The sequence below is a fragment of the Haliaeetus leucocephalus genome, unplaced genomic scaffold (genome assembly GCF_000737465.1).
Source record: "Haliaeetus leucocephalus isolate CR32 unplaced genomic scaffold, Haliaeetus_leucocephalus-4.0 Scaffold284, whole genome shotgun sequence".
Classification (NCBI taxonomy): domain Eukaryota; kingdom Metazoa; phylum Chordata; class Aves; order Accipitriformes; family Accipitridae; genus Haliaeetus; species Haliaeetus leucocephalus.
In genome coordinates, this window is record NW_010972720.1 from 6501383 (window position 1) to 6513801 (window position 12419).

Consider the following 12419-nt stretch of genomic DNA (forward strand, 5'->3'; position numbering starts at 1 on the left):
CCCCCTTTTTTGCCTGAGAAGCCACATAACGTGCCTTTCCTCCACGCGATCTGGGAGCTGTAAGCCGGACCGATTGCAAATGAAGTGTAATGCATTGTGGGACGTGTGTAAAATTGGATCATTCGAGGGGAAAAAAAAAAAAAAAGGAAGGGACCTGCGGCTGGCGCCCTAGAAGAGGTAGCGGCGAGATGCGCGCAGGTTGCGCCCGGCGGTACCCGCGCTAGGCTGATGCCAGGCAGCGCGCATCCGGCGAGCCGCAAGGCCTGACCCATGCAGCGGCGGGAGGATTAGGCTCGGGCATCCTCAGGATGAAGAAGACGCGGAGTACGACCTTGCGGCGGGCCTGGCCTAGCTCCGACTTCTCCGACCGGGCCTCAGACCGCATGAGGTCCCGGAGCGAGAAGGACTACCGGCTGCACAAACACTTCCCACCGGCTTTCCTTTCCCAGGCATCGCGGGGCTACATGACATCAGGTTCGTAACGTTATTTGTGCGTGCGGGAGAGCTTTATTGCGAGGCTGGTGCGGGATGTGTGTCTGGCTGGGAGGGCTGCGTTGGTGGGTACGGAGGGGAGCCTGCGACCGGGAGCCCAAGTTGTAATGAATAATGCAAAAAAAAAAAAAAAAAAAAATAGCATACATCCACCATTTTGTACCTCCGCAAGATTCACAGCGGGGCCCTCACAATATGGTGTTTAAAATCTAATAGTGGAGTGAAATAAACGTACGAGAGAAACGGTCACGTCTGTCGTGGAAGGGCAGCTAAAAATGACTGGGTGCGCAGAGCATGGAGCCCTTTGCTGCTTTTGTGCGTAAAAGCATGTGCTGGGTATTTACTGCTGCCCCACACGCTCCCCTTTAAATGCCGTTAACTCTAGTTAACTCGTTGGGGTTTCGTGTTTTTCCATTTTGGAAAGGAAAAGGGTCACCTGTGATGGCAAACGCTTTTGCCTTGTTACAGTTCTCTCTGGGTTTCAGCTGCATGTTTCTGCAATGGCAAAGCACGCTTTGGTGCAAATGACTATAAACACATTTGGATCTGTTATTTGAGGTGTAGAAGGAGAACAGACTTGTGTATGTGGGGGAACGCACACGTGCCTGTATATTTGTTTGTTGATTGCTTTCAAGGGAGGCTGTAGGGAAATAATGGACACTGCACCAACATGTTTGTGCATGGGAAAGAGAGAGCGCAAACAAAACAAAAAACAGTGCAGGGAAAGGCAGGCACTGGGGAGAGGCTTGGCCTCCGATGGGGTGCTGGTGCGATTTTGGAAAGCCTCAGTACTGTTAATGGAAGCTGCTCCATCCTGAAATGCATCTTAATGGCCTTAGAATTCAGACATTTCATAAACACCCGAAAGAAGACTTGGGAAAATGCTGATGGGGAGGGGGCCGGGGGCAGAAAATCCTGGAAACCTCCTTTGTTGTTCTGCTGCCTGCTTATTGTGATGGTCGGACATAACATTTCATTACTATGATGGCAAATTCCAATTTATCATGAAGGCGCGTTTTCCCTCTGAGGCTCAATTTAGGTTGAGTGGGCAGATTCCTTTAAATGAGAAAAAGAGGGAGAGGGAGAAAATGAAAGTATTTATTATGCATTACTGAAAACATTTCCAGTCCTGTGCCCTGTCCCATTCCCCACCCCCCCATTTCTGCTGCAAAGGTTGAGCCAAAGATTGTGGTTGTCAGTTATGTGCTCACTTTCCTATCTCTGGCCCTAATAAACATATCTCTTTGGTCAGGATTGGTTTCTCATGTTTTAAAAATGTCTTGTGACTGTTATTTCTTTAACGCCCAAGCACAGGGGAAATAATACGCATTTTGTTGAAAAATCTGCCTGTGTAAGAATATTGTGCTATTTTGGCAATAGCTGCTCTGATTTTTCCCTTTCCTGGGAAGCCACATATTGAGAGAAAATGACAAGGATAATTTATGCTTGAACAGCTGAAGGAGAGGAGAATGGTGGTGGTGGTGGAGGGGTGATTTTGTTTCATTGGTGCTGCAGGACCTGGAAGTGGCTGGAAAGCCAAATCTGTCCCTACTGTGAAGATTTTTGTTCTGTGTGAATGTCCTGATATTCCCACTGTAAGATACACTGTGTCAGTTCTGTTGAAGTCGGTACTTAAGGCCTTTCTTTCAGTGTGGAAGCCAGTATTTAAAAGAGAAGGAGCTCACGTGAGCATTTTGTGCCAAGCGGTGTGGTTTTTTGCTTGTTTTTAATTCTTCAGGGAAGCAGTCTGGCTCTGTAAAAGCTTTATCTTGGCAAGGTTGGTACAATCCAGTCAGACGGTCAAACACCAGCGATCTGCAAAATCAAATGTGTCACCTTGCATTTTTTTGGCAGATATGTGTGTCCTGAGGGGGGCTGGGGGGGGGGGCTAGATTTGTAATCTGCTATAAATGTTTTAAAGTAATCTCCAGACCCCCAGAACACCATGTTTATGAATATACAGTGCATTGATTTCAGTTGCAACAACTGAAGAAGAACAAACATCATGTTTAGTTTGAGTAATTTGCAAAAGTTGTTGGAGGGAGAATACATTGAAAATTAAAATCAGCAATTTTTATTTTTTTTAAACCAAAACAACAACTTAGTAGGCTTTTAGCTGGAAATGCAATTGTTCTCTTGATGGATAGTTTTCACATTCATTTATTTTTAAAGGATCCTTGTCTGCTGCCTTTCCAAATATTAGTTTTGGGAGGAATGGCTACTGTATCTAAACACTTCTCACTATTTGAAGGAAACTCACTTCCTTGCAAGAAATCTATAGGAAGTCCTCTGGAATAAAAGTTGTGGGGTTCAAGAATACAAACACGTTCTTTGTCACGCAGAATGTGGTAGGGGAGAAAGTGTCCCGAAACACATGGGCTTTTCAGAGGGCTGCATTCTGTTTATCCCAACCATTTAACCTCATCGCCATTAGCATTGTTGTGGTTCTCTTTTAATTAAATGCCGCATTGTTTGGGATGGGCGTGGAGAGTGGGAAAGAAACCTTGGGGTTTTGCCTCAATTACTCCGCTTACGGAAATATGAAAAAGCAGACAGTCAAATGGCCTTCAAGAAGATGCTAAAAAACTTGAAACGTTAATATTCGAGTATGCCTGAATGGTGCATGGAGAATTGTATATATATTTCTTTCAGCACAGAGTAATACTGAGTAATGGTGTTGCAGTCAATGCTGTGGTGTTTTATCTGGGGAAAATACAGTCTCTAAGCAGAACTGTGTTTATAATGGAAGTGCAAACCTCATGCAAGAGTGGTGAAGCACACCCGATTTTAAGCAGCCTTTTCAGTAAAACTGAGTAAGGACCAGTTTGATATATGCTTGATTAGAAGCAGCATTGGTGGCTGGCAGTCACATTTTCAATACTTGGGGAACAAACTGCCTGTAATTACAGAAAATTGATGCAGATGCAATTCATCTGAAATTTAAAGATTGTTTGACAGATGAAGGGAGATGGAAGTAAGAAGGAAAAAAAGCAGGGAGTTTAGAAAATCACACATTTTTACTGCTGAATAATCTCTTGATACATGCTATTAAATCGGCTGTACTCCAGGGTTTCTTTAGGCCTCCTAGCAACCACTAGGTTCAAAGGCCATGCAAGGAGTTCATTGTTCATGCGGAATATTAATTTCCCAGTGGAGGACTGACTTGGAGAAAAAACACTGAAAAAGAAAACTACAACAATGTAGAGCTTTGACCTTGCGTGAAAAGAGATGTTGAAAAGTTTGAATCCAATAAAATTCATGCACATTACTGAAAAAGGGGAAATGTACTTGAAGTTTTTGATAGATTGCTGCTTAATTGAAGGGAAAATAAAGAAATAGTATGAAACTGCCAAGCAGGATAAAACTTACTGAAACTTAGGAGGGCTCGAAACGGTCACACGAAGTAATATGTATGGCTTTTGAAATGTAAAAGCTTCTTGCTTTTTTTTCTTTTTTCCCTCCTGAATAACAAAGGCAAATCCTGGATTTTGTTTTAGTGGAGAGAAGAACTGCACCCTGTGGTTGACTGAGACGTTAAATGTTACCAGAACTGAGTAGCACTCTGGAAAGAACTATTTTTTTCCACAGCCTTTCTTGAGCTACTGTAATTGAAGATCTTGGTGTTGGAGGTAATGTGTCAGTTGGAGATGGGGGTGGTGTAGGGTAACAGTCTAGCACATGCAGCATGAAGGAATGTCTGAAGAGCTTTCTGCAACAGTAAAAACTAATTAATTCCAGAGCATGCTTATTTGAAGATTACCTTCTGAAAAAGTTGCAATTACTTTATTGCTCTTTGCTATAAAATTTCCCTGCAGAAGTTTCAGTGCTCCAAAGTTGAAGGGTAAAATTCAGTCTCGGTGTTGCCCTACTGTTACGGGAGTCTAATTACCAAGTTGAAGCGGAAGGGGAAGGAGAGAAGTGTGTAACACTGCTATCCAACTGATGGCATGTGTGTGCGAATTAAAATTTGTAGGAGGAAAAGATATCCTCATTCTCTGTTTCAAGGATATGTGATGGAAGGTCTAGGACTGCCTCTTCAGCCTCCTTGAACAGTAAGAAGGATCTTGGGAGTCATTTGAGCAAATCTGAAAGTCCCGAGTATTTTTTTTTTAATTTTTTTTTTTTTAAGCTTGAACCTGTAACTTTAACAAAAACTAATATTTGGGGATAACCATCCGTGGTCTGAAGAACTCAGTTTAATGTAATTGAGAAATGACAGACACATACAAAGCCTTGAAGCTCATTCAGTTCTCCTGTCCCTTAATTCAGTTATCCAAAGGAATACATTCTAGCTTGAAAGTAGCTGTGTTGTGATTAATATTTAATGGAATAATCAGTATTGCATCACCTTCTTTTTCTCTCAGTGTGGTATTAAGAAACACCTTCCAATTTATCTGCTTAACAGTAATTTGATCTATGTGCCTCTCTGAATTCTGAGTAGCTTTAGGCTGTCTTAGACCAGACCCGTTAATGGGACAGTAAAAACGGAGACTGTGTAAGGTGTCAATGCCTAGCAGGGCTAGCTTTGCCTCTTGGCTCCTGCTCCGTCTCCTTTGCTTCAGTCTGTGCTGACCTGGTGAACCCCAAGGGGGTCACTCTGTTCGGTTGCTTCAGGGGCTATGCTTGCCTTATTGCTTGGAAAGTTGCTCCTGGGCTTGCTGTGCCTTCCATTCCATTTTGGCCTCTGCAGCATCCACTTACCCTGACGGAGAAATAGGAACTTCTGCATCCTGATCAGGGGAGGGGGTCTAAGTGTGCTCTGTCTTCAGACCATAAGCTTGGTCCAGATTCATAGACCAGTCATTTTTGCACAACTTATAGCTCATTTCCCCCTGAATGAATACAAAAGACATTCTAAAGAAGCCTAAAAGAATACAAAAGACAATCTTCTCCTCCTTCTGTAGAACCCTGGTTTTCACTCCTGTGGCTGGTTACCTTTGCAGTATTAACTCACATACAGGGCTGTGCCCATGCCTGTGTGTTACACCACTGTCTCCACGCCTCATCCTTTCCCCCCAGATACCAAGAGATTTTCTGCTTATCCAAGACTTCACCTTTAGACCAAGCTGCAGAATGAATATAGGAAAGAAACAGAAGTCTGTGTGTGTGCCTATCTTACCTAGACCTGTTCATGTTTCTATCTCAGTTCAAATCACTCATCCCTGCAGGACTAAGTTTTGGGTTATTTTTCCTCCCCGGCCTCTGTCGCTGCTTGCATTCAAAGTCCCTGTGTTTTCTCTGCTGGTTTGCTTGGACCTTCGGCCGGGCTGGTGTGCATTGAGGTGCTCCAGGATCAGGTCACCAAAGGGTGTCATCTCACTGGCGTTTGCGCAGTGGTGTCAGTCTGAATCTGAATACACTTCTAGGTGTGTTTTCCACTAGTCCTGTGATTGAAGTAATTTGTTATATGCACACCAGACATGGTGGTAGCCTACTGAAGATACAGGACGCTCCTCTTTCAAGTATAGACAAGGGTTCAGAAGAAACACAGTACTGATTCATCACAAATAGCTCCCAGTCTCTCACAGGTGTAGAAACTCTGTCTTTGTTGGCAACATTTGATAAACCTGAAGGGTGTTGAATATCTTGCCATTTTGGAACTGAATAGCAGCCACATCTTTGCAAAATGCATTACTTGTTGGAGGAGGCTGAAATGTGAGGATTTTGCAGATCACCTTGGTTTAGCTTAGTGACCTGCTCAGTTGTGAGCAACAATAGGCCTTCATTTGTATGCAGGAGAGTTCATCCCAGAGTAAACTACCATCTTTGTAACATTCTTTGCACAGTTTAAAGAGGTGTAAGTACAATTAGGTATGAAGACTAAAAAGATGATATTTTGCTAAGCATGTTGTAGAAATCCTCCAAAAATTGGGGGTTTCTTTTCAGTATTCTGGGGAGCTTCTTTAGGTGACTGCTTCATAAACTGTAGCAGGTTGTAGAATATCTCTGTGAACAGCATTAAAACCAAATCGTGCTATCACCTAAACTGGGCTGTGATTCAAGTAAAGCAGTGCTGAAAAAAAATTTCAGATACAATTACTCTTGACTCCTCCTGAGCATGTTTTTACCTGGTTGGAAGAGGCCAGATAATATTAAAGCCATGATCAAAAATTGTCAGCTAATTCAGAACTTCAGAATAGCTAAATAATACAATATTAATTGTGGGGGGTTTTTTTTGCTTGAAAGGCATGATACATTACATTATTTTAAATTATAAAGCTACCATTAAATTACCGGAGCTGGGTATTTGGTGGGTTTGGTGGAGTAGATATAAATCTGAGCCTAGAAATATGGGTTGCCCTTTGTAAGAAGTGTCTAATGAATACTGTATGCAATTCTGCCTAACTATTGGGTATAATTTTCACCAGAAAAAGGAAAGGGAGTGGTAACCATTGGAACCGAGACCTGAATGCCTGAACTTAACCAGAACATATTCAGTTATAGGTCTTTTTTTCTAGGTAGATTAAATATGAGGACAGAAAGACGAAATGAGGGCTAAAAGCTTCTCTAAAAGTCTCAGGGAACTGTGTGTTTCTGTACTTGTCCTTGCAATAATTTTTGGTGTCAAGGCCAGTGGCAACCAGAGTAGGCCTAGGGAAAATGCTTGAGTATTGAAGCTGCAAAACTCTCCCAAACCAAGCAGTTGTTGCTCCCAAGTGACTGCCTCTAGCAATGAGGGGTATGAAAGTTGTTTATAGCTACTGGCTTGCTTTTTTCAGCACATTTATCGAGTTGGCTTGCTCTACTGATGCTGTTTTGTATCTCACTCCTGGATGACATATAGGTGCTGGAATTATCTTGCTCAAATAGACTGGGGGGGGGAAGGAAGACCTGGCTTTACAGGAAGCATATTTGCACATAGCGTGATGGAGTGGGTAGAGCAGTCTAGTTTAGACAGAACCCTGGGCTCTGTTGGCAGCTTTTAAGCAGTCTGCAAAAGGTAACCGAAACAAGAAAATTTGATTTTCAACAGGCTTGAATTCATTATAAAAAGGATAGCAAGTTTCCCTTTTCCTTCCTCCAAAGAAAGATTAAAATCACTGGGTTTGAAAGTTAGGAGGTGAGGAAGGTGTTCCCAGTTGTGTCAGTGGTCACCTTTGTTTTCCTGGGCACTTCAACTGTTTCTGCAGTTCCCTACACTTATATTGTAATCTGTTCAGTAGGAGAAGTGTCTCCTTTATTTTGTGCTGTAATATTGCCAATCACAAAAAATGTCCTGTCTCAACCCAGGCCTTGAATTGGTAACGGTGGGTAAGAATGAACATCCAAAACCAGGTGTATTCAGTGTGAACAGAGCAGTCCTCATTCCGCAACTGGAATCCTGTGTTCAGACAAACCTTTGGATGCCACTGTGTTCATAAGAATTTTCCATCTCGCCTTCCTGCAAGCTGAAAAAGAAGGCCTGCTTATAATACCAGCAGTAAATGATGTGTTATTCAGTACTGTTACCACTTCTACCTTGTCAACCAACTCCTCACAACCCAAAGATAGTTGTTTTTTATCAAATTGTAGATCATGTGATTCCTATAATTTTTAAAGTATAGGAGTGGTTCTTGTTACTTCAGTGGGAAATGCTGTCTGCAGGAGATAGCTACAAATGCACGATTCATTAGAAATCTCAAGTTGTGTTGTTGAAAAAACAGATCTCGATGGTTTTATTGGATCTGATACAGTATGAAAGCAGAAGACAAAAGAGGACGAATGAACAATTTATTTGAGGAACTGCTTTTAATTTGTGGACTTATATGTGGACCTATGCTTCTTGAGGGTAGGGATGGCCTGTGTATTGCACATGGATTTCAGGTATTGTGAATGAGAAGTTGGTTGTATCTCGACTCGGTCTTTTCATTTAATGAAAGTAGCAAGAAGAGAGACAGCAGAGGTATCTTGCAAGTCTTTCATTTTGTATCTGTCATGTAAAGTTACTCCTAACTTTTGTTTCTCTGTGATCCATTAGAGGTATTGGTGGCTAGGCAGTACACTGCATACTTTAGCTTTCAGCTGAAACGATTAAGCAGTAACTGCTTCTGTTTAGCAGTTTTTCTTTACAAGAGTTGTCCAGATAGCCTAGATGAACTGTAGCCCTCTCTCTTCCTTATGCCTTATAGACTAGGGGGTTTGTTTTGAAAAGTATGTCTAACAGTAGAGTAGAATGGACTCCTGGACACTAATCGTCATCTTTCCAAATGTGATGGAGAACGCAGCTGCAGTTTGTCTGGGATGCTGGAACTGAAGCAATACGAGAATCCCTTCTAGAGTTTGGGTACTGTCCTCAGTGCGGTGTGCATGTCCATGAAGCATCTTGCACACCCGTTCTTGAGGTGCCGAAAGTGAGTAGAAATCTGCATTTAGTGATCTCAAAACACCTTTGCCAGCTACTATTTTCTTTCCCAACTGTATTGTCTAAAGAAAAAAAATGAATGGGCCTTTGTAGTGAATTTGACCTCAACATTTTGAGGCCCAAAGAGTATAATAGACAATTCAGAAATACTTACTTAATGTGGCCTGGAAAAGGCAAAGTTCAGTATGAAAGCCGAGTTCATCATAACACAGGAAGCTGTGCTGGGAGAACCTAGATTATATAAGCTAGTTTTCTTGCCCATTTGTGGTCTTTTAATTTCCTCCATATTTTCCTATGAATTTCCTGTTGATGACCTGTGACCTAGTGTCAGAAGATGAACTTCTGACCATATGTGATAATGTTTTAAATGCCATAAATTGGACTGTTTATCTTATAAGGCAGTAAAGATGATGTACTAAATTTCATTGTGGTACTTAACTTTGCCTCTTAAATTTTCACTGTGTTTTAGAGCAAAGTACCATTCTTCATTTTCATAGGATGTTCTAAATTCTGCCCTCCTGAGAATTTACATTCTTGGATCAAACAGTGACCTTGTTTTACTACACGTAAACCTTAAACTAAATATTTTTTTAAACAGGGTGAAGCGGAAATATTTTTTACAAGGTTTTCTTAAGATTTGTGTGCTTTTAGGTGTAAATGCTGCATGGCTGGCTGGGTGAATAGAGGGAACAAAAATTTCAGAGGAAAAGTTTTATTGGCTTTAACATTAAGTATGAAACAGCTGCAACCCCCACGTGTAAATTGGGCATGTCTGCAGCACATCTCTTTTGAGAAGACAGAGGGCAGATACCACTGGCCGTAGAAAGTTCACCCAAGGTCCAAGTGGTCCCTTAGCCTCTGGTGTTAACTTTGGGGCGGGTTTAATGGTGCAGAGACAGGATCACAGGTGGGAGCAGCATGGCTCGCTGCAGTTAGTCCACACGCTGACTTCCTCCCTTTGCAGTAGTCCAGTCCAAACTTACGAAGAAAGGAAATCCATATTTCGGGGTTTGTAATATGTTCCTAGGTCTTTAGTCTCTGCTTTCATTGTGGATAGATGTAGTTACTTTCTTGCTCTTTAGATACAAATGTTTTACAATTGTACATGTTATATTGGTTTGTAATGGAAATTGTGAAAAATTCTCAGGGAAATTATGGGGAGTGGTATGTATGTATACACTTAGTCAATAGGATCATTGTATGGAAGTACTGTGAGACCAGGGCTTAGTGAAAATCATTTGGGCTTCTGTATGTGACAAGTGTCCTTCCATAGGCATTGAATTTTAGGAGTGAAATCTTGAAATCGGATTTGCATGGGATGTCTACATAAGAATGGATCTGATTGGAATATATTCAAAGAACACAGAAGCAAAAAAAGGGTTTCTACATTTTTTTCCAGCCAGCTCTAATGAAGTCTCAGCTTCTGAACAGCTTTTTAGAATCTCTCTGGAAAGAGATATAGCCATCCCTAAATGAAAATTTTGCAGAATTTTTTAAAATTTTTTTTTCTTCCTAAAATCACAAGGTGTTTTCCTTTGAGTCAGTCTTAGGTTCAGTCTGTATAATTATTTTAATTGCAGAAATGTTCTCCAGTAACCATGAGTGTAGAATTAAGGCATCTTTTGGAAACCTCATTTTAAAAACCACGTTCTTAACTACCTCTTTTCACAAGAGGGTGAAGTAGCTGTGTAAAGTATTGTTTATTTTAGAGCCACGTGCAATAGCTTTTCATCAGATACGTGGGCTGCCATATTGCCTTGTGCAGCACAGAAAAGCATAGTTTATATAAGTTTATTAAATTTTATAAGTTGCAAACCTGTGTTCTGTGGGTGTGCGTGCTAATGGTTATACATGAGAATGCATGCTAAGTCCTCAAGGGTCCGATTCTGTCCTTTAGTGGGAAAAGTGCACAAATTTTTGGTTGACTGTTCAGGTAGAGAACCTTAATTCCCAGCAGTGCTGCTTCCCAGAATGATGCACATACTCATCTCTCTTGCTCCTGTTGTTTGCCTATTCCCCAATTTCCATCAGGGAATTGGAAAGGCTGAGGGGAGCGTAGCTGTAACTGCTGAGTAATGCTCCCTTTTAATTGAAGTCTGCTTTTGAATTAGGGCCATAGTTTGGACAGCTAGAGAAACTGGGGCAAGCTTACCAGAAACAAGGGTGGGTGTGATGGCAGCGAACAAAAAGAGGAGTCGTGGGCAGAGTTGCTGTTCTGCCAGAGCAGGCTTGTGTTCTTGCATCCTGGCCATAAGAAGTACGCTTCCCCAGCTCACCCTTAGATTTCAATTTAAGTCATTTAACTTGCTGGATTTAAATCAGGACCATCGCTCCTTCACTTGCATGTCTCTGAGCTCATTTCAAAGGCTAATAATTGATACAACTTTTTTCTGCCTACCAGATGATAATGTCATTCTGTTTTCATCACAGTGCTGATTGTTCCAAATAGAGCAATAGGCATGCAGCAGTACAGTGCATTCAGCTTTTTATGGTTATCCCTTTTTATCCTAACAGTGTTCTCTTTTTCACATCTACAAGAAATGTGCTAAAGTAAAATGAAGCATTTCACTGTAGCTTGCATTTACAGTTAAATCGTGAAAAGGTAAGTTAAAAAAGTTGTGAAAAAAACTTTATCTGCCTGTGTCATCATAATTCATTCACTAGTTAATGGGGCAATTGAATAGGATGGTATATTTCAAGCAATGAGGAAGCATACAAAATGATGTTGATGTTGGATTTTACTCATAGGCTGGTGTCAAACCAAGCTCTGTCAATACCAGGTGTGGCAAAATTGGCTGGCGGTGCAGCTGCCCTTGGGAAGTGTCATTTTATCTCTGGTAGCAAATTAGCTTCAAACCCAACTTTTCAGATCAGAGGATTTGACCTGTGTTTTGTAGTCCTAAATGGATGTGTATATATGATTGCTGTGCATAACATTGCGAGGGCTGTTTCGTTATGGGGGACCAGCAAGGAGAAAAAAAATCTAAAAACTGCTGTGGTATACATTGGCATGCAGTGACAGTTTTGGATGATGGCTTTCCAGCAAGAGCTGGAAGGAGTGTGGAAAATTTTTCTTTTTTTACCACAAGTGAGAACCCAAGAGTGGCCGTGCCAGTTTAGACCCAGGTCTGTCTTGCCCACTTTGCCGTGTCCAACTATGACCACCAACAGGTGCCCAGGGAAGTGGAAGAAGAGAGCAAGTGCATGTGGTGCTTCCCCACCTCCAGCTGGTTCAGGCAGTGTGGTTTGTTTAGCAATCCTCAACAGGTTTCTCTTGCAGGTATACTCTGTGGTACCTGTGGGAATGTTAGGGGAGTTACAACTGCTCACCTTGTGTATGAGGAGCTGCCCTGTGGCCATCCTGAGTTGTGTGCATTATCAGTACTAAACTTGTATTAGGTCTCATCCTGTCCTGTTTTGCAGCATTTCTCACTAATGAGGAATATACGCACATGTGAAGAAGGTTTTAATGCTCTTGGTATTTTTGGTGGTGGAAGAGCAGCAGATCAGCTGTTAGGTCAAGAGGCAACATCAATCCCCTCTCTACAAATACAACACACAAATTCCAGATTCCTGTAACTGGCAT

The 12419-nt window shown here is 41.8% G+C and overlaps 1 protein-coding gene across 1 annotated transcript in view; it reads left to right on the plus strand.

Annotated features, from left to right (window-relative positions):
- The first annotated feature begins 308 nt into the window (after positions 1-308).
- Positions 309-12419, plus strand: part of STOX2 (storkhead box 2) — a 68806-nt gene continuing 56695 nt past the window's right edge. Inside the window, exon 1 of the mRNA XM_010569994.1 lies at positions 309-474. Within this exon, the coding sequence (XP_010568296.1) occupies positions 309-474 (166 nt within the window). The remainder of the gene's footprint in view (positions 475-12419) is intronic.